This window comes from Hesperophylax consimilis, chromosome 17, assembly GCF_061612785.1.
Source record: "Hesperophylax consimilis isolate HC1 chromosome 17, BYU_Hcon_1.0, whole genome shotgun sequence".
Lineage (NCBI taxonomy): Eukaryota > Metazoa > Arthropoda > Insecta > Trichoptera > Limnephilidae > Hesperophylax > Hesperophylax consimilis.
The window spans coordinates 33,071,852-33,095,261 of record NC_142852.1 but is presented as its reverse complement, the minus strand read 5'-3'; the positions used below and the strand labels follow the sequence as shown (position 1 = coordinate 33,095,261).

The window sequence follows — 23,410 nt, the reverse complement described above, 5'->3', positions numbered from 1 at the left end:
CGAGTATATTCTGATGGAGGCATCGTCAGGAGGTTGACCAGTAATATTAATGCTTGATGTGTCATATTTAGTTTTCTCAGTATTCAGCGTGAGCGTGTTTATATCCAACGACTTTTTTACCATGCTTATGTCCGTTTCAGATGTTTTATAGACAGCTAGCCAGGTGTCAGGTAATCGGTGTCATTGGCAAAACTAACGATTTTCCCCTGAATATTAATGTTGCATAAGTCGTTAATATACAACAGGAACAGAGACGGACCTAATATGCTTCCTTGTGGTATACCGTAGTCAGATGAACAAATGTTGCTAAGTATGTTATTTATTTTAACTTGTTGCTTGCGTCCATTAAGGTAGCTTTTAAAAAAGTTATGTTCATTTCCCGTAATACCGATTTGTCTAAGATTGTTTATTAATTTATTATTATTATTATTATGTAATGAGCAGGCAGCATTCTGCTGATACGCTCATATCTGATTTCACAACAAGTTTGACAGTAATTGAGTTGTTTTATGTTTGAACTAAGTCCTTTCTTCTCTCCAAATGTGAATCCAATAGAGCTTTGAATTGATTTATATTTGTTGCATGGATGACATGTTGTGGGAGTTTGTTCCAAGCATCCACTACTCTATTTGCAAGGAAGTGTTTTCTAGGATTAGATGCAAAAGGTGTCCACGGAGATTTATATTTTTATTAGTAGTGAAGATTTCTTGGATGCTAGGGCAACTGTAATGTCCAGATAAAAGTCTCGATCAAGTCACCCCTTTCTCTTCTTTCTTGTAAGGTTGGTAATCTTAGTTCCTTGAGTCTATCTTCGTATCGTAGATCTTTCAGAGCTCTTGGTATTTTGTCTCTGTACTCTCTCTAACAGATTTATATCCTTTGCGAAGTAAGGACTCCATATTTGGAAAGCATATTCCAGGAGAGGTCGCACATATGTTTTATATATTTTTAACATCATGTCCGGTGTTAGGTTTATTTATTGTGTGATATTGTATCAAAGGCTTTGGAAAGGTCTAAGAAGAAATAATTTTTTTCCTTTTATCGAGGTTTTTAACAATGAAATCTGTGACAGCGGTAATAGCGTCCGAAGTACTCTTGTTTTCTTGTATTGATTTTCTGAGATCAGTTTATGTCTCACGAGGAATTTTACCAGCTGTGAGTTGAGGACTTTTTCAAATACTTTTGATAGGCTTGTTAGTAAGGTTATTTATGTCTGTCTTGTTTCCTGTTTTATGTATAGGAATAACGATACCTTGTTTAAGGTTTGAGGGGAAGTGGCCCTGAGTGATACTAAGTTTTATTTAATGTACTAGTGGCAATGCAATTTTCGTAGACAGCGTTTTCAAGATCTTGGTTGTTATACCATCAGCACTGGCTTTAGAAGTTAGTCGTATACAACATTATCTGGCTCACATCTAATAATTTTGTTTGTAAGGTTTTTTACCCATTACTCTTACTACAGCTTTTTGCTTTGATCTTTAATGGTTTTGGCTGCAGCGCACATTTAGTATGCCATCAATATATATATAAAAATTCAGCTTGCGTATGTTTGTGCTCGCAAAACTAGAAAAGTAGCCCACCGATTTCGTTGAAAATTTCAAAGTTTGTTCTTATTAGTGCCAGGAGTGTTTAGACAGTGGTTTCAATGTTAGAAGAAGTTGAGGACGTCCGAAGAATACTTAACGCAATATCTCGAATTAAAGTCGATGTAATGTAGTTTTTTAACCGTAACATTGTGGTGTACAGTAGTGAGATTATAGAAGCCGGATTGCGGGGTCTACTTGTACATAATAATTGAATGTCAACAATGTTATGCGTATTCATTTGGCCATATTATTAAAGTCCGCTCTCCTGGTTAAAGAGTGGTCTATTAAAATTCCCAGATATGTGTTTCTTACGAGAAAGTTTTGTTTTCAGAAACGCCATTTGTAACGGAGGTGCAGAGATGGCCAAGGAAAAAACCCGTTGGGATAACAATAAAACTCTCCGAACCAATTCCCGCCCCTGTTCCTTCTGCAAAGAGTGTGACGATGTAGAGGTTCTGTTTGGCATCTTTTATACAATCGGAAAGACCAATTGCCATCATTACTGCCTGGTGAGTAGCCGTCTCTATTACTTACTGTCTGGTGAGTAGCCGTCTCTATTACTTACTGCCTGGTGAGTAGCCGTCTCTATTACTTACTGTCTGGTGAGTAGCCGTCTCTATTACTTACTGTCTGGTGAGTAGCCGTCTCTATTACTTACTGCCTGGTGAGTAGCCGTCTCTATTACTTACTGCCTGGTGAGTAGCCGTCTCTATTACTTACTGTCTGGTGAGTAGCCGTCTATATTACTTACTGCCTGGTGAGTAGCCGTCTCTATTACTTACTGCCTGGTGAGTAGCCGTCTCTATTACTTACTGTCTGGTGAGTAGCCGTCTCTATTACTTACTGTCTGGTGAGTAGCCGTCTCTATTACTTACTGTCTGGTGAGTAGCCGTCTATATTACTTACTGTCTGGTGAGTAGCCGTCTATATTACTTACTGCCTGGTGAGTAGCCGTCTCTATTACTTACTGCCTGGTGAGTAGCCGTCTCTATTACTTACTGTCTGGTGAGTAGCCGTCTCTATTACTTACTGTCTGGTGAGTAGCCGTCTCTATTACTTACTGTCTGGTGAGTAGCCGTCTCTATCACTCACTGTCTGGTGAGTAGCCGTCTCTATCACTCACTGTCTGGTGAGTAGCCGTCTCTATTACTCACTATCTGGTGAGTAGCCGTCTCTATTACTTACTGCCTGGTGAGTAGCCGTCTCTATTACTTACTGCCTGGTGAGTACCCGTCTCTATTATTTACTGCCTGGTGAGTAGCCGTCTCTATTACTTACTGCCTGGTGAGTAGCCGTCTCTATTACTTACTGTCTGGTGAGTAGCCGTCTCTATTACTTACTGTCTGGTGAGTAGCCGTCTATATTACTTACTGTCTGGTGAGTAGCCGTCTCTATTACTTACTGCCTGGTGAGTAGCCGTCTCTATTACTTACTGTCTGGTGAGTAGCCGTCTCTATTACTTACTGTCTGGTGAGTAGCCGTCTATATTACTTACTGTCTGGTGAGTAGCCGTCTCTATTACTTACTGCCTGGTGAGTAGCCGTCTCTATTACTTACTGTCTGGTGAGTAGCCGTCTCTATTACTTACTGTCTGGTGAGTAGCCGTCTATATTACTTACTGTCTGGTGAGTAGCCGTCTCTATTACTTACTGCCTGGTGAGTAGCCGTCTCTATTACTTACTGTCTGGTGAGTAGCCGTCTCTATTACTTACTGTCTGGTGAGTAGCCGTCTCTATTACTTACTGCCTGGTGAGTAGCCGTCTCTATTACTTACTGTCTGGTGAGTAGCCGTCTCTATTACTTACTGTCTGGTGAGTAGCCGTCTCTATTACTTACTGCCTGGTGAGTAGCCGTCTCTATTACTTACTGCCTGGTGAGTAGCCGTCTCTATTACTTACTGTCTGGTGAGTAGCCGTCTATATTACTTACTGCCTGGTGAGTAGCCGTCTCTATTACTTACTGCCTGGTGAGTAGCCGTCTCTATTACTTACTGTCTGGTGAGTAGCCGTCTCTATTACTTACTGTCTGGTGAGTAGCCGTCTCTATTACTTACTGTCTGGTGAGTAGCCGTCTATATTACTTACTGTCTGGTGAGTAGCCGTCTATATTACTTACTGCCTGGTGAGTAGCCGTCTCTATTACTTACTGCCTGGTGAGTAGCCGTCTCTATTACTTACTGTCTGGTGAGTAGCCGTCTCTATTACTTACTGTCTGGTGAGTAGCCGTCTCTATTACTTACTGCCTGGTGAGTAGCCGTCTCTATTACTTACTGTCTGGTGAGTAGCCGTCTCTATTACTTACTGTCTGGTGAGTAGCCGTCTCTATTACTTACTGCCTGGTGAGTAGCCGTCTCTATTACTTACTGCCTGGTGAGTAGCCGTCTCTATTACTTACTGTCTGGTGAGTAGCCGTCTCTATTACTTACTGCCTGGTGAGTAGCCGTCTCTTTTACTTACTGTCTGGTGAGAAGCTGTCTCTATTACTTAATTTGTTTAATATAAAAATTTTATCTATACAGGGTGTCCGGGGGTGATTCTACATGATAGTAGAAGTAAAAAAGATAAATAGTTTTTTTCTAAAATCCATTTGTTTATTTATTTTCTCATACAAACAATCCAACTTTTTTTTACCTAAAAACTGCCTTAAAGCATTGTAATTTTACAAAAGTTATTAACCTTTTTTACTTCTAAAATCATGTAGAATCATCCCTCGAAGTTAGCCCACTTTACCCCCAGACACCCTGTATAATCCTATGTACAGGGTTTTCCAATAAGAGGTTTTATTTTGATATTCAATCGTAAAAGATCAATGGTTTTGTTGCTTGTGTGGCACGTACCGCCGTCTTGTTGAAAGTAAACGTTGTCCAGATCAATACCATCCAATTCCGGCCATAAAAAATCATTAATCATCTCTCGATAGCGCAATCCATTCACCGTAACTGTTGCTCCAGCCTCATTTTCGAAAAAGTAAGGTCCAATGACTCCGCCGGACCATAAACCGCACCAAACAGTCACACGTTGAGGATAGAGAGGCTTTTCAACAATAACTCTTGGGTTTTCCGAGCCCCAGATGCGACAATTTTGCTTGTTGACGAAGCCACCGAGGAGGAAATGGGCCTCATCACTCAAGATGATCTGCATTTGATTCACTCAAGTGACTTTTAATAATTTCAATGTGTTGTTGAAGCGTGTATCGTTCCATTTTTATTAATGGCGTAGTTTCTACTTGTCAAATGTCAAAAAATGACAGCTTCAAAAGTAACATCTACCGAAATAGCGGGCTATTCAAAATAACACCTCTTATTGGAAAACCCTGTAGTTTCTCCATGATAGCTATTTATATTTGACAGCCTCCGTGGTAGAGGAGTAAGGCTCTTGACTAGCAATCCGAAGGTGGCGGGTACAATTCATGCCGTGCTCAAAAAAATTTTATTTGATGAATTCAAAATTTATTCATTAAAAATAATATATATTATGCTTGCGGCACGTTCCAGAGTGGAAGATACTCTCAGTATCGCCCTTGTGCAAGAACACCATTCAGAATTATACATGATCACAATGTAAATTGTTCGTTTGTTTGTCGTTGGAAAGGAATATCACGTCTAAGTTTTGCCATAACAATTAATGAAAAAATATAACTCGACGAACTTAGTATAATAGTTTTTGTTAAAATATGGCCATTTGGGCAAGGTTTGAACACGGGCACTTTCTAAACGCATCGTCCAGCCAATGATGGAAATCTAACGGACACGCCCAGAACTACTCGGCCTATCCTGATGCATAGCAGGGAGGCATGGAACTGGAAGAAGAAGAATTAACTCATTGGCCTCCGAATTGTTTGGCTAAAAAATTGTCCTTCACATCCGAATTAATTTTGTACCAAAAGTTTTAAGTGCAGTGGTGTACTAAATCTTACATAACTTTTAAACTAAACATGCAAACGAAACAATCTTTTTTAATTTACTTGTGCATTGAATCAAGGTATGTAAAAAATATATCCATTGTTTAAAAAAAATATATATATATGATTAAAGAGGATATGAAATTTTTTTTTTTTCAAAAACCAATATTTTTTTATAATTGGATTTAGAAAAGTTGTACATTAATCATACTTATTACCATAATATATATTTTTTGCCATTCGGGCTCTTGTTAGCAGCCCACCATGCGTTTTACGAACAAGCTTGTCAATTCCCGAACCACACGCCATTTTGAAAAAATTCAATGAAGCTGAAATATAGCAAAATTTCAATCGTAAATATCAGGAAAAAATTGTACCAAAGGAGTCCTGCCAATTACTACGAAATAAATGCTTAATTATCTACAGAGCGATTGGCACTTAAAATTTTAAACACAGATGTCAATAATGTATCCCTTTTTCGTTTTTAAGCCGACAGACATCGGACCCGCGGGGACGGCGTCGTTTGATTTTAAGACACATCGCCGTACACACGCCGGCGGGACGGCGTCGTTTGAGGCCAATGGGTTAAAGTAGACTGAATGTACAAATGAGATCATTGAAGCATATGTGTGTGTGTAAACGTTTGGTAACGGTAACCTATTGTATTACGTCTATGCCGTATTGCGCTTCGCCCTTCTTCAGCTAACGATTCGGTTAGGTTTACAGTATCCATCATTGTCCAACATCTGTGCTCGTGATGAACACTGTAATGCTGTCTGAAACGATGGCTAAAGAAGGAAGAAGCGCAACACGGCAAAAACACACTAAAATAAATCAACATTTAAACCAAATACATTCTCAAGTCAATATAAATTGAGTTGGGCCATGTCAAGAATAACAGAAGAGTATTTTTTAAATTTTTTTTTTTATATATTAACTCCACAAAGGAGGCCCTGAAGAAAATAATTTCCCTCAGGGCCTATGTCATCTTTGGGGATGCTGTGTGGAGGGTCTTTTTGTGGAGAGGAAGTAGTGAATGTGGGTCTTGAAGAGTCCCATGTTGTAGGAGGGAGGAAACACAGAGGCCGGCAGTTCGTTCCACAGCCGAGCTGTTGAACTTAAGAACGAATCGTAGAAGCGACCCGTTCTCATGTGACAAATGTCAACCGTGTACAAATGTTGGGCGCGCGTTTGGCGTGTATCCCGACTACGCACCGGTGCCGAAGGGATCAATGACGCTAGTTCCTCAGAGCATCTTCCATTGTAATACCGATAGAACAAGGACAGCATACCTACCTGACGCCTGTGCTCTAAAGATTGCAGTCCGTTTGTTAAGATTGGGGAATCTATCAAACGGACCGCCCGTTTCTGCACAGAGTCTAGGGTTTCTTTCAGGTATTTAGGGGCTCCGGACCAGAGATGGCTGCCAAATTCGACAGTAGGGCGCACTTGCGATTTGTACAGGGTCAGCAGTTGTGTACTATTAAAGTATCTGCGTATGTATGAGACGATGAATGAAACAAGGAGTGTGTGCCAAGACCCAGTTGTTTAGTAGTCTGTCCTCTCTGCCCACCCCTGTGGAGAAACGGCGTGTGAGTCTGTGAGTTATGTAAACTTATGATTCATCTTTATACTGTTAGATACATGTTCTAGTGCCAACTTGGGTTCTAATGGTGATTTTGTCTTGTAATAGTTGCTGTCATCTCGTCTGAAGCAAAATGGTCAAGACGATGAAGGAATCGAGGGTTTTCTGCATCAGGACATATCCAGGGAACTAAAACGTGGCAGTTCTAGGGTAAGATTTACACATAAGATACCGAATTGAGCTTCGCTAATTTGTTCCCTTTTTACATCTTCTTTTATATTACAACTCGTCGTCAATTCTGTTTTAAAAACCAATAAATATGTTTATGAAGGTACCTAGTAAATTTCTGATAGTGATGCACAGGCCGCTTTGCATATTTTTAAAACAGCCCGCGATTTACTTTGTTTTCGTTGAAATTCAAGCGTTAACATTGACTTTTTTAAATTTTGTGTTTTGCAAACCGGTTTTTCAAATTTGATTCCATTTAGGACACGCAGCGTAAATTAACTAAAAGTCTATTAAAAAATGTTTTTCTGCCAGGGTTTTTAAGAATTACCCCAAACCTTGATTTTTCTCTACAGCATTGTTAATAAATTTGAGTAATAAAAGTGTATTTTCGATAAGTATTACCTACTCGTATTTTGAAAATTTTGTCGGTCCTCTCGTGCTCGTTATAACCAAGTTTGTCTGTATTATATTTTAATTTGATTTTCAAAATTGGAACTTATTGTGTCATGAATTCAGACAAGCGATGAAGTAGGTACCTACATAAAATATCATATTTTAATTTGATTTTCAAAATTGGAATTTATTATGTCAAGAATTCAGACATGCGTTGAAGTAGGTACCTACATAAAATATTATATTTTAATTTAATTTTTAAAATTGGAATTTATTATGTCAAGAATTCAGACAAGCGATGAAGTAGGTACCTATATAAAATATCATATTTTAATTTGATTTTCAAAATTGGAATTTATTATGTCAAGAATTCAGACATGCGTTGAAGTAGGTACCTACATAAAATATTATATTTTAATTTAATTTTTAAAATTGGAATTTATTTTGTGTCATGAATTCAGACATGCGATGATGTAGGTACCTGCATAAAATATCATATTTTAATTTAATTTTCTAAATTGGAACTTATTGTGTCAAGAATTCAGGCAAGCGATAAAGTACAATATTTTAACACGAAATATTTTCGAACTGATATGTCAAGAATTCAGCGTTAAAATTCCACCTTATGTGTCAAGAATTAAGACAAACGATTAAGTACCTTCTACAAAATATAATATTTGAAAAAAATGTTCAAAATTGGAACTGATTTGTCAAAAATTCAGATGAGCGATAAATTACCTACCAAAATATAATTTTTTAAGGGAAAATTATTTTAATTGTCATTTTCATAATTGGAACTGATTTGTCAAGAATTCATACAAGTGATCAAGTACCTACCTATAAATTCATTCAGCAGTAATTGTCTTTTATCTGATGTGTTTTTTTTACATAAACTTTCAGCTTCACAAATCCCACAATTATAATATCCCGTGTTTTTTCACGGGTCTGCGCTAATGATGTCTTTATCCACTCGAGCGATGGTTATCGATTTAGTTAATATGAGGCATGAATCTGCCTACTGGGGTTTAAAGCCAATAAATCCACCGAGATTTCATCGTTTATCCAATATTTTTAGGTTCTATACATTCGGCGCACGTGGTTCGAGACGTTTTAGCAAACTTGCCGAAATATCATCTCTCGTTACAACACACATTCTAAAATACAACCCTACAATTTTTTTTATTTTTTTTTTTATATTAACTCCACACAGGAGGCCCTGAAGAAAATAATTTCCCTCAGGGCCTATGTCATCTTTGGGGATGCTGTGTGGAGGGTCTTTTTGTGGAGAGGAAGGAGTGAACATGGGTCTTGAAGAGTCCCATGTTGTAGGAGGGAGGAAACACAGAGGCCGGCAGTTCGTTCCACAGCCGAGCTGTTGAACTTAAGAACGAATCGTAGAAGCGACCCGTTCTCATGTGACAAATGTCAACCGTGTACAAATGTTGGGCGCGCGTTTGGCGTGTATCCCGACTACGCACCGGTGCCGAAGGGATCAATGACGCTAGTTCCTCAGAGCATCTTCCATTGTAATACCGATAGAACAAGGACAGCATACCTACCTGACGCCTGTGCTCTAAAGATTGCAGTCCGTTTGTTAAGATTGGGGAATCTATCAAACGGACCGCCCGTTTCTGCACAGAGTCTAGGGTTTTTTTCAGGTATTTAGAGGCTCCGGACCAGAGATGGCTCCCAAATTCGACAGTAGGGCGCACTTGCGATTTGTACAGGGAACAATTTGGTCACCTGTCTTTAATAATAATGTTAATATCATTGAAGGAGTTATAGCGATCGATACTACTGATATGTTCCAGAAAGAACGCCCATATTAAAATGCACGGACTTTGAAACTAAGAGACGTTTTTTCGCAAAACACATTTGGTTACGTAGTGTTAATATTCCGGCCGCCGCCGTATACGAGTACCTACTTGCGACGTCCGAAGCGAACTACCCACGACAATAATATTGCTGGTTTGGCGTAGTGCATTACGCGCACTCGCCAGAAGTGTCTAGACAAAGGGTCTAGGCATAATCCAACGCTGCAGAAACTACTAGAACAATCTAGTTCCAGCTAGTGCCCGTAGTTTACCAGCGATCTCACACAGCTACTACGACCGCCGGCCTAGCTATTAAATAGGCCCGACGCAGCCAGTAGTCAGTCTTCAGTCAACTACCTCGCGCGCTTGTAACCTTGACCTAGATATCGCCTGCATTCCACGCTAAATAATATAGTGCCTACTCGTATTTATCCCATAAAATAAACGCATTATTATTGTGAAGTAATTGCTATTGTGCATTCTTAAATAAATGCTCCACCTGAGTAAAACGAGACTTTTATTTTTGTACACCAAGATAACTACAGAGTCATTGTTGTATTTTATTATTATTATTATCATTAAGTAATGAGCAGGCAGCATTCTGCTGATGCGCTCATATCTGATTTGACAACAAGTTTGCCAGTAATTGAGTTGTTTTAAGTTTGAACTAAGTCCTTTCTTCTCTCCAAATGTGAATCCAATAGAGCTTTGAATTGATTTATATTTGTTGCATCGATGACATGTTGTGGGAGTTTGTTCCAAGCATCCACTACTCTATTTGCAAGGAAGTGTTTTCTAGGATTAGATGCAAAAGGCATTTTGGTAATTGTGTCTACGGAGATTTATATTTTTATAACATAATTGTATTTCATAATGTTTTCCCCACTGGGATTTCCCGTACGACAGAAGACATTTTTAGTATTTTTTATTTGATTTTAATATAATTTAATCTAATGTAATCTATTTATCTATTTCACTTCAATCAGTCTGTGTTTGGTTGTAAAGTTTTATAATTTTGTGTCTCCTGCGTCCCAGATCCAATTCTTTTATGAACGCTTTGAATATATTGACGTTTGTTTTTTGTAGGAGACTGGTAATCTGTTGTAAAGTTTTTGTTTGTTAGATGTATTTTTGATTGAAGTATCTAGTGATTTTGTTAGGTATGTTTGTTAGTAGATCAACTGTTTTTTTTACCTGTTACAAGTGACATCTGTATAATACAGGTATATAAAAACGTGCGCGTATTCAAATGCAACATTGTGTCAAAATTTCAAAGCAATTAGTGAAGAACCTTCGGAGATTTAAGATTTTGAACAAACAAACATTTACATTTATATAGATTATTTGGTAATGTTAGCCTCACTGAATACTGACGCCTTATTTTACAATGTTATGTGACAAATATTATGTAAATAAAATGGACTGTATTGAAATGATGTAAAATTTAATAAATTTAAATAAAATAAAATGAATTATTATTTTTTGGTAAACTAATGTTTAAGACAAGATTTTTTATGCATAGCACAAAGGGTAACAATTATTTTTATAAGCAATAATTATTAGCCTGAAACACTCATCCACATTGAAAAATCTCCTGATAAAAGATACATGACGCCAACGGGACTTGAACCCGTGTCCTTTCGATTTCCGGTCGACAGCTCTGACCACTGAGCTATGGCGGCTTATCTCTTATCTGCGAAATAATTCAATATATACTAGTGTTTCATTCAACAATTACTGAATATTGAATTATTTCGCGGATAAGAGATAAGCCGCCATAGCTCAGTAGTCAGAGCTGTCGACCGGAAATCGAAAGGACACGCGTCCCGTTGGCGTCATGTATCTTTTATCAGGAGATTTTTCAATGTGGATGAGTGTTTCAGGCTAATAATTATTGCTTATAAAAATAAAATAAAATGAAATAATTAAGATAGTTATAAAAACTAAGCAATTTGTGTGTAATTAATTATTGGTCCAGTTGTGTATGATATGTGTACTATGTGGGTACATTTTTTTTTGTAATTTGCGTGTTTTCTGACTATGCACGGCGCCGAAGAAAACAATGACGCCTTTTCGTCAGAGCATCTTCCATTGAAATACCAGAACAAGGACACAAGTAGAACAAGGACAGCATTCCCAGCTGGCGCATCTGCTTTATAGTTTGCAATCGATTTGAAGATTACGCTTCATGTAAACATTCTTAGGGAATTCCGACCAGCGTAATATTAGCGATATCTTCCTCTGTTGCAGATGTGTTACTATTGCGGAAGAAACAATGCCACGTTAATGTGTCACTTCCCCGACTGCAGCAAGCAGTTCCACCTGCCGTGCGGACGTCGGAATGGCGCTTTGAACCTTTTTCACGATCAGTTCCAGTAAGTTTTAATTCATATTTGTTTTTCTATCTATGTACGTTATGCTTGCAAAACTAGAAAAGTTGTCGACCAATATCGCTGCAAATTTTAAAGATTGTTCCACGAGACAACGTTTTGTAATGAGGGACAATTATTACACCTAGATAAGTTACACGGTCAACGTTTTCCAATGAGGGACAATTATTACACCTAGATAAGTTACATGGTCAACGTTTTCCAATGAGGGACAATTTTTACACCTAGATAAGTTACACGGTCAACGTTTGCCAATGAGGGACAATTTTTACACCTAGATATGTTACATGGTCAACGTTTTCCAATGAGAGACACTTATTACATCTAGATAAGTTACATGGTCAACGTTTTCCAATGAGGGACAATTATTACACCTAGATAAGTAACATGGTCAACGTTTTCCAATGAGGGACAATTATTACACCTAGATAAGTAACATGGTCAACGTTTTCCAATGAGGGACAATTATTACACCTAGATTAGTTACATGGTCAACGTTTTCCAATGAGGGACAATTATTACACCTAGATAAGTTACGCGGTCAACGTTTTCCAGTAAGGGACAATTATTACACCTAGATAAGTTACATGGTTATGTGAATACCCAGCAAGAGTCTCAACTGCTGAAAATCGTTTGGAGCAAGTGCAACTATAGCATCCGCAATCGGGGTATTTTACGAGGCTGAAGGTAGTGGAGAGGGGAAATTTGGGGGAGTACCTGGCTATTCAGACCTGGTAAGATACGGCTAAAGCCATTTCAAACAACGTTTCAATTCTGAATAGCGGTCTTTCACCAGGGCGATACTGGAAGCGTCTTCCGCTCTTTAACGTGCTGCAAATATGCTACTTATTATTTTAAATTAATGAATTTTGAAATTATACAAATTATGTAAATAATAAAATTACTTGCGCATGTTGGGATTTGAACCTGCAACCTCAGGGTTGGTATTGGAGAACCTTAACCCTCGACCACGGTGTTCATTATTTAATTTATTACATTTACATTCCAGGTCATACTGCGCTTTCCACCGCCCGGTTCAACGTGTCCCCACCAGCATCCTGACCTCCCGCCCCACGGTAACTCCTGGCTCCATCGTCATCCAACTGCCGCGCCTCAGCAGTCTGCCGGAGCTGCAATGGCTGACCATAGGGGACGCTAGCAGAGATGTGATTGTCCACGAGACCAGACGTAAGCCCGATTGGTCGACTTCTTTTTTAAATGAAGTTATTGTACTCCATTCATAAATACAGATTTAAATTAATTTCATTCAAAATTTATATTCACTAAATGCTTAACCAATACAGTGATAGCTACCCACATTTGGGTACCTCCATTAATGACCCTGGGCGATAGATACCCAAATTTAGGTAGCACCGTTAATGATCCTGGGCGATAGCTACCCAAATTCGGGTAGCACCGTTAATGATCCTGGGCGATAGCTACCCAAATTTGGGTAGCACCGTTAATGATCCTGGGCGATAGCTACCCAAATTTGGGTAGCACCGTTAATGATCCTGGGCAATAGCTACCCAAATTCGGGTAGCACCGTTAATGACCCTGGGCGATAGCTACCCAAATTTGGGTAGTGCCGTTAATGACCCTGGGCGATAGCTACCCAAATTTGGGTAGTGCCGTTATTGATCCTGGGCAATAGCTACCCAAATTTGGGTAGCACCGTTAATGATCCTGGGCAATAGCTACCCAAGTTTGGGTAGCACCGTTAATGATCTTGGGCAATAGCTACCAAAATTTTGGTAGCACCATTCATGACCCTGAGGATAGCTACCCAAATTCGGGTTGTTAATTTTGAACCTCCCGCACCAATCAGCTAATATATATGTAGTTGATTAAGTTTCTAACAGATACCAAAGAATATCACAAAGTGAAGCTAGAACGAAGATTTCTCAATGCAGTCGAAGATTTTATACCTGACTCAAGTGTCAAGTGGTGTTGGGAATTACGGGACCTTTTCAACCGAGGATGTCTGCATGGAGGACAGATAAGCCATATTTTGTTTAAAGTTTTTGTCTTTGTTTTTATTTTCTGTTTTTGTTTATGTATTTTGTTACAGATGACACTCATAAACTTCACTTTGACTTTGGTTCAAGATTTTGCTTATGATAGCCTGCGATAAGCGAGCCCTAAGGGTCTGAGACAGAGGTGTGAAATCGTCGGATCACGACAATAGAAAGAATGTATTGGAGCCAGGAAGGAGTCTGAAAGGGTCGAGAGGATGCACTAGGTGGCATGAAAGGCTGGGAGGTGACTGGAGAGACTAAGGTAAACTAGGATGAGGTGATTTTGCACAGCGGTGCTGCCAAGGTCTGTTATCTATGTGAGGATATTGTGTCGGCGCTCTTTATTGGCAGCAGACACATGTCAGCGCTATATTAGCGGCGGACACATGCCTGAACGGATGACGAGCCTCGTGCTGGCACAGTTGGTGGACGGGGTAGTCTCTCTCCCTGCAGCAGCTGGTACAGTTCCTTCGCTACCTAGGACTCTTGCAGCAGAGTCTCCATCTTCTGTCTTCGTCGAGCGTCACAGCGGTGCTGCCAAGGTTTGTTGTCTATGTGAGGATGTTGTGTCAGCGCTCTTTATTGGCAGCAGATACATGTCAGCGCTATATTGGCGGCAGACACATGCCTGAACGGATGACGAACCTCGTGCTGGCACAGTTGGTCTAAATAACAAATGTAGATCCTAGGAAATAAATTGTACAGCGCCCTTGAGGTGATTTTTCACAAAAACGGCGCTATACAAATTATCCAATTATTATTATTATTATTATTATTACATAATGTTATTATTATGGAATATTCTATATTTTTTACACGTCATGTCTAAACGTTTGCTAGTAACTATTTGACATTAGACTTTTATATTTTGTTTGTTACAGAGTCAACTTTAGCCGCGCCACAACTATCCAGTGAATGGCATACTTGTGGTATTTGCTATGATAAAGTGACCCCGCTACCCACTTGGAACACTCTGTGGCCACCGTGCTGCAAGGGGGACCGGTGGTTCCATAGGATATGTGTTGCTGTAAGTTGGAATCTCTACGTAATTTGTCTGAAGCCACAATTGTTGACGCAACTACTCGTATGTGTATATCGTATTAGTGGAGCACCTGACCTGACCTGCAATCAGAAGGCTGCGGGTTCGATTCCCGACAAGTGGATCCACAGAATATAGAAACTTGTAGATTATTATTTACCTGAACCTGCAGAATTGCATCAGCGACAAGTGTATCCACAGAATATATAGAAACTTGTAGATTATTATTTACCTGAACCCGCAGAATTGCATTAGCAACAAGTGGATCCACAGAATATAGAAACTTGTAAATTATTATTTATCTGAACCCACAGAATTACATTACTTGCATAATGTTGATTGACTAGACGATCATTTCTGGAAAAGTGTGTGGAAGGGTTTAGTTTTTCCTGTGGGGAAGATTTAACCCGGACATAAAATCGGAAAATAGAAAAAAATTGGGTAATCAACATCTAGTTGGAGTTCGTACTTATAAAGGGATTTTGATCTTAGATCTGTCTTGGCTGATGATCCAAGACTTGATGTCTGTTTTATATTTCAAAAAAATTGTGTTCAGTCTAATGGCTAGTGGGAGAGCATTATATAGCCTTATTGCAAAATATCTAAAATTTCTCTGGCCAAAAGTTGTTTTAGCGAAAGGGATTAGTAAGAGATTATGTCCTTTGGTTCTAGTATCACGAGCAGTTTGGACATTGTCAAAAGTAGTTTTGTGTTTGAAGAGGTATGCTAGTATGTTTTTGGCATAAAGTTGCCTAATGTCCATAACACAGATTTTCCTAAAAATTTCATCCGAGCTGCTTGTGATTGGTAGTTTGAGGATAATCTTTATTTATAAGTTTCTGAGCTTTAGATGTTGGATCAATGGCGGCAGCGTTTGCTCCTCCCCATGCTATGATACTATACTCTATTTAAGTTTGTTTGCTGTTGTGGTTATATATTGTTTCCAAATTGCTGTCAAAAATAATACCCAAGTATTTAATTTTAGTTACCTGTTATATAACACGGTGAGAAAGTTATTTATCTGAACCCGCAGAATTACATCAGCGACAAGTGGATCCACTGAATATAGAAACTTGTAGATTATTATTTACCTGAACCCGCAGAATTGCATCAGCGACAAGTGGATCCACAGAATATAGAAACTAGTAGATTATTATTTATCTGAACCTGCAGAATTACATTATGAGGTGATTTTGAACAAAAACAGCGCTATAAAAATCATCCAAATATTATTATTATTATTACATTAGCAACAAGTGGATCCACAGAATGTGTGTATTCAATAATATACATATTTGGATGATTTGTATAGTGCCGTTTTAGTGAAAAATCACCTCAAGGGAGCTGTACAAATATATTTCCGCAATACAATTAGCAAACTTACAAAAAGCGTATTTTAATAAAATAATTAAATTAACACCATCTATGTAGAGTATATCGAACGTCGCGTTTAACCTTAACAGCCAATATCTCAGAACTCACTTTTACATACGCTGTTGTCTTTTCCTTTATTGTGCTTATTGACTGTTTTATGTTTAGAAATTGGCCCTGTCAGCTGGAAGACACTACGTGAAGTGTCCCTTGTGCAATAACCAACCTATCTTCCTGGCCACCCTGTTGAAGTTTGGCTTCTACGTACCTGATCGGTGAGTCAATTAATTCCTGTAACCTGTATCTCTCGTTTTTTAAGGATTCTATTGAAATGAAATATGAAAGCAAGAAAACAATGATCGACAGAATATAGAGAGAAAAAAACTGCATTCATAACCCCTGAAGCAATTTTGGGATATGTTTCTCGCAGGCATCAAACACCCGTAGATTTTGGCAGATATTTCTTGCAGACATCAAACACCCGTAGATTTTGGGAGATATTCCTCCCCAACATCAAACCCCCATAGATTTGGGAGATATTTCTTGCAGACATCAAACACCCGTAGATTTTGGGAGATATTCCTCCCCAACATCAAACCCCCATAGATTTGGGAGATATTTCTTGCAGACATCAAACACCCGTAGATTTTGGCAGATATTTCTTGCAGACATCAAACACCCGTAGATTTTGGGAGATATTCCTCCCCAACATCAAACCCCCATAGATTTGGGAGATATTTCTTGCAGACATCAAACACCCGTAGATTTTGGGAGATATTCCTCCCCAACATCAAACCCCCATAGATTTGGGAGATATTTCTTGCAGACATCAAACACCCGTAGATTTTGGCAGATATTTCTTGCAGACATCAAACACCCGTAGATTTTGGGAGATATTCCTCCCCAACATCAAACCCCCATAGATTTGGGAGATATTTCTTGCAGACATCAAACACCCGTAGATTTTGGGAGATATTCCTCCCCAACATCAAACCCCCATAGATTTGGGAGATATTTCTTGCAGACATCAAACACCCGTAGATTTTGGCAGATATTTCTTGCAGACATCAAACACCCGTAGATTTTGGGAGATATTCCTCCCCAACATCAAACCCCCATAGATTTGGGAGATATTTCTTGCAGACATCAAACACCCGTAGATTTTGGCAGATATTTCTTGCAGACATCAAACACCCGTAGATTTTGGGAGATATTTCTTGCAGACATCAAACACCCGTAGATTTTGGGAGATATTCCTCCACAACATCAAACACCCATAGATTTGGGAGATGTTTCTCGCAGGCATCAAACACCCGTAGATTTTGGGAGATATTTCTTCACAACATCAAACACCCGTAGATTTTGGGAGATATTTCTCCACAACATCAAACACCCGTAGATTTGGGAGATGTTTCTCGCAGGCATCAGACACCCGTAGATTTGGGAGATGTTTCTCCCAGGCATCAAACACCCGTAGATTTTGGCAGATATTCCTCCACAACATCAAACCCCCGTAGATTTGGGAGATGTTTCTCGCAGGCATCAAACACCCGTAGATTTTGGCAGATATTCCTCCACAACATCAAACCCCCGTAGATTTGGGAGATTTTTCTCGCAGGCATCAAACACCCGTAGATTTTGGCAGATATTCCTCCACAACATCAAACCCCCGTAGATTTGGGAGATGTTTCTCGCAGGCATCAAACACCCGTAGATTTTGACAGATATTTCTTGCAAACATCAAACACCCGTAGATTTTGGGAGATATTTCTCCACAACATCAAACACCCGTAGATTTTGGCAGATATTCCTCCACAACATCAAACCCCCGTAGATTTGGGAGATGTTTCTCGCAGGCATCAAACACCCGTAGATTTTGGCAGATATTCCTCCACAACATCAAACCCCCGTAGATTTGGGAGATTTTTCTCGCAGGCATCAAACACCCGTAGATTTTGGCAGATATTCCTCCACAACATCAAACCCCCGTAGATTTGGGAGATGTTTCTCGCAGGCATCAAACACCCGTAGATTTTGACAGATATTTCTTGCAAACATCAAACACCCGTAGATTTTGGGAGATATTTCTCCACAACATCAAACACCCGTAGATTTTGGGAGATATTTCTCCACAACATCAAACACCCGTAGATTTTGGCAGATATTCCTCCACAACATCAAACCCCCGTAGATTTGGGAGATGTTTCTCGCAGGCATCAGACACCCGTAGATTTTGGCAGATATTTCTTGCAGACATCAAACATTTATAGATTTGGGAGATGTTTCTTCTCCCACATCTACTTTCAAAAACAGTATTTTATTTTGAAATACATTAGAAAACGGTGAATTCATCTGGTATTGAACAATGCAAAAATATTTCATTTTATCCCTGTTCCTTGTGTTTGAAACAAGCCGTGTTCCTGACATGTCACGATGTGGGTATATTTGCAGGGACGCGTCCTGGGAGCGAGAAGACGGGGCCTTCAGGGAGCTGCACGAGCGCCCCAAGGAGTGCTACGTCTCCCACTGTCTCAGCAACGCCGGGCGACGCTACTCGGGCAGTAAATTGTGAGTATCGCTGTTATCATTAATTGTCGCTAATACTGCCGTCATACATCTGCGTGGAAGTTCGTTCACAGGCATACGTCGCACCACCCTCAGTTAGGTCTATTGTTTGTTTATTTATTTATTCTATTCACTTTTCTTCAATGTTATGTTGCTGTTCTGTTTTTTCACAGATGCATCCGTTACGCCAACCAGTTAAAAGAATAGGTTAGGTTTGATTTATGTTTGTTCGTTTTAAATACGTCTATTTGAATTTGATTTTTATTTTCGGCAATGAATTAATGCAAATCTTGGAAGGAGAAATTAATCCACTTTCCGACATCCGATCCAGCTAGCATCCATCCGTTGTCGATGACAATGCGTTGAAATCGATGATTACTACGCGTTTGGCATCTGGCAAGGTCTGTAACGCGGTTGACTTTGGTCCCTGGGAAGGAAGGTTTAAACTCAGACATTTAAAAATGTAGTATAAAACAAGTTTGTATTGTATGGGTTGATTTTTATTCAGTTTTCTTCAATGTTCTGCTTTGTCACTGTTCTGTTTTTGATAGAAGCATTTATCTGTGACTGTATTCTGTTAGTAAGTTGCTATTTATTATGTTCCAATTTGACGTTTATTCCAATTTGACGGCCGGCATAGTCCAGTGGTAACGCATTGGACTGCCATTCCGAAGGTCGCGGGTTCGAACCCGGCGTGCGCAAATAAATTTTATTTGATTAATTTGTGTTATTTCACAATTAATTAATTAAAATAATATATAGTATATTTGCGGCACGTTCCAGAGTGGAAGATACTACCAGTATCGCCCTGGTGTAAGACCACCATTCAGAATTGAAACGTTGCTCCAAATGGCTTTAGCCGTGTTTAGTGACTAGATCTGAATAGCCAGGTACTTCCCCACCTTCCTCTTTCCCTTCCCCACTTACCTTCAGCCTCACAACATCCCCCAATTGGGGATGCCATAGTCTCACTGGCTCCAGACGGGAGCAGTTGGGACTCTTGTGAGGTATTCACTATAAAAAAAAAAAATTAAAAAAATGTACTCTGTTAGTAAGTTGCTATTTATTATGTATTCTGTTAGTAAGTTGCTATTTATTATGTATTCTGTTAGTAAGTTGCTATTTATTATGTATTCTGTTAGTAAGTTGCTATTTATTATGTATTCTGTTAGTAAGTTGCTATTTATTATGTATTCTGTTAGTAAGTTGCTATTTATTATGTATTCTGTTAGTAAGTTGCTATTTATTATGTATTCTGTTAGTAAGTTGCTATTTATTATGTATTCTGTTAGTAAGTTGCTATTTATTATGTATTCTGTTAGTAAGTTGCTATTTATTATGTATTCTGTTAGTAAGTTGCTATTTATTATGTATTCTGTTAGTAAGTTGCTATTTATTATGTATTCTGTTAGTAAGTCGCTGCACTAGTAAGTTGTTGGGTGCTTCTGTTCGTGGCTAGTACATAAGTGGTTCGGTTCTTCAGTGGTGATAATAATATGTTTTTGTATTCTACCACCAGATGGCAGTTGGTGATCTGCAACCTGTGCGGGTCGCAGGCGGCACACCGGCGCTGCGCCGACCTCAAGCTAAATCGCAGTCTCATTTGTTCGCGCTGCCAGCCTGATCAACCACAGACTCGAGGTATATACGAGGAATATACAAATGTTGTTTATTTTTAAAAGATCCATACAAATGATTATGGTAAAAAATCCTGATCTATGGCAGTGAGGCATTGATTTGCAGAGGAAAGATGAATGTCCGTTCATAAATTTACCTTTCGAATTAATTAAATTACGACATTGAATTATTAGTTAACAAAATAATTTTGGTACCTGCTTTATCGCTTCTCTGAATTGTTCACACAATCAGTTCCAATTTTGAAAATCAAAGCAAATCCAAATTCCAAAGTCACTGAAATGGAGTTGCACGGAGACACACCACGGAAATAATTATTTTTAATTATAATGACAATACATTAATATTCTGATTTATACAGATTAGGCCAAATATTACAACATTATTTTTGTCAGAAGCCTAGATAATAAACATGATAAAGAATAAATAAATCATGCTTTTTATTTTCAGCTTTCGATGACACCGTTGAAGAACTCTGCTCTTCCAATGACACTTTCATCGCTTGGAGAGACGATACTAACGCTGCCCGCGATAGACGGGACTCGGTGATCTCTGTACAGGGAAGTAGCAGCGGTAGTGCCGGCACTTGTGAAGCCTATCTCACCATGAACAACGATCTGATCATTAAAACGGATAAAGAAAACGTCTTCTCCGTTCGAAGCATTGATTCGGCCATCATCAAATCACTCAGCCCAAAAAAGGGCGAGCTCACAACGAATAATCGTTCAAATAATACTATTCTAGAAAAGTTGTTGAGTGTTTCTAGCAGTCATAATAGCGAAGATGTCGGTTCGTCCGTTGATCAACTATTGAATCAAAAAGAACAGTACGTTATTTTAAATGAAGCGCCGGAAGAAACCGTTAAAAAACCAGCTCCACGGCGTTCAATTCGAAGAGAGTCAGTTTATTCTAATACAATATGCATAGATGAAAGCGATAACACAGAAGATATCGAAGACAGTGTTAAGGAACCTACGCGACGGCGTTCAATTCGAAGGCAGTCGGTTTATTCATCTAGAATAACTGTAGATGAAAGCGATAGCAAAGAAGAAAGCACTAAGCGACCTGCACCACGGCGTTCAATTCGAAGAGAATCAGTTTATTCAAATAGAATGTTCGTAGATGAAAGCGATAGGAAAGAAGAAATGGCAGAAAGCGGTAAGAAACCTGTTCCACATTGTTCCTTCCAACGACAATCTATAAGTTCGACAAGCGATAATAAAGAGGGAACAGGAGAAAGTGTTAAGAAGCCTGCTGCACCTCACCCTATCAGACGTAAATCTATTTGTGCTTCTAGATTTTATTCAGAAAAACATGACAACAGAGTTACTCGAGATGATCTGGAGGTTGGAAAACGTTTATCTAATGAAAACACAGTGCAAAAAACCATTTCTAGCTATTTTAAAGACCCCATTAAAAAACCTATCAAATTAGAAGAGATTTCGTCAAATGCCGACGTGAAAAAAGCAAATATTAACTCGACAAACAAGTACAGCGGAGGGAAATTTAAAGTGAAGATTTCGCCCACATCTTCGAAACATAAAAAGCACGAAAAGAATGCGGAGCAATCCAACGTCTCGTCCGGTAGAGAAACGTTTAAAGACAAAGTTGAGAAGTATTTCCAACATCTTGAAGAGTTGCGAAATAAGACGACGTTGAACACTTCCCCCGTTTTTAATACCGAGCAGCCTCTTAGGATTGTGTTTAAAGTGGAAGGTTTCCTTTCTAAAAGCGCCGACACCTCGAGCAGGAAGCGTAAACGGCCAAGCGAAACGCAAAGTCAGAACAAAAAAGCCAAAAACATTAAGATGGAAAACAAACCCTGTCCGAAGTCAAAGAAGTTATTCTACGTGTGAGTATAAATTTTTTTATTTTTCGTGTAACTGCCAAATTTGTAACTTTATTTTGTTTACTAAAATTGGAGTGTTTCGGGTTGAATTTTCAACATCGGTGTTTTTAAATGTCAATCAAATTGTGATATGGCCATTATGTTTCTAACTGATAGCAATTTCATTTGCTTTTGACAACTGCAGCTTACTTTTTTATTATTATTTTTGAATGAGCAGGCAGCATTCTGCTGATATCTGATTTCACAGTAAGTCTAACAGTCGTTGAATCATTTTAAATTTAAAGTAAGTTAATCCTTTCTTCTCTCCAAATAAGAATCCAATGGAGATTTAAATAGGTTTATATTAGTAGAATGGATGACATGTTGTGGAAGTTAGTTCCATACTTCCACTACTCTATTTGCAAGGAAGTGTTTCCTAGGATTGAAGTAAAATAAACAGAACTGGACCCAGAACAGATTCTTGAGGAATACCACTGGACACATCATTCGCTCAGTTGCTAGCTGGTTGCCAATTCGAACTTGTAATTTTCATGGTACCCAGGTCTAATTCTGTAGCCGAGGCGCATACGGTTGCAACTCCAAACCACGGATTGTTCAGGAGAGCCGAAAACTTATGTGTTTTCATCAAATCTCTCATTATTTCCACAAAATTTTTATTGATAATTAAAATAAATTCTGTTTTTTTTTTTCATCTATTAACCTCTCAGAAAAGGACTTTTATTTACTTTGTGTTCCTTTGCGAACTGTCAAAACGCGAAAATTTTTGTGTTATTCACGAGTTTTGTTAAAAGCTTCATAACTCACGTTTTGGGAAACGTAGCCTCATTCTAAAAAATGTTTTGGAAAGATTATGAAATTCACTATCGTATTGTTTTGTTATACGTAAATATTTGCGTTTCTAAATATACATTTTCTGAAAACGTCAAAAATATGTAAAAATCGCTGACCATTATTTCAAAGCTGTGAAAAATGTACTTTTTTCTGAGTATCATAAAGAAATAACACTTTATATATTGAAGAAATATAATTAAAAACTA

At 38.7% G+C, this 23,410-nt stretch overlaps 1 protein-coding gene across 1 annotated transcript in view; it reads left to right on the top strand.

Moving 5' to 3' along the window:
• The window catches only part of LOC149416458 (uncharacterized), a 38,187-nt gene that overhangs the window by 4,848 nt on the left and 9,929 nt on the right, over nt 1-23,410 (top strand). Inside the window, exons 2-10 of the mRNA XM_089641698.1 lie at nt 1,918-2,095; nt 7,180-7,281; nt 11,757-11,881; nt 12,906-13,084; nt 14,796-14,941; nt 16,493-16,599; nt 18,776-18,892; nt 20,409-20,530; nt 20,975-22,376. Coding sequence (XP_089497824.1) covers nt 1,946-2,095; nt 7,180-7,281; nt 11,757-11,881; nt 12,906-13,084; nt 14,796-14,941; nt 16,493-16,599; nt 18,776-18,892; nt 20,409-20,530; nt 20,975-22,376 — 2,450 coding nt within the window. The 5' untranslated portion in view covers nt 1,918-1,945. The remainder of the gene's footprint in view (nt 1-1,917; nt 2,096-7,179; nt 7,282-11,756; nt 11,882-12,905; nt 13,085-14,795; nt 14,942-16,492; nt 16,600-18,775; nt 18,893-20,408; nt 20,531-20,974; nt 22,377-23,410) is intronic.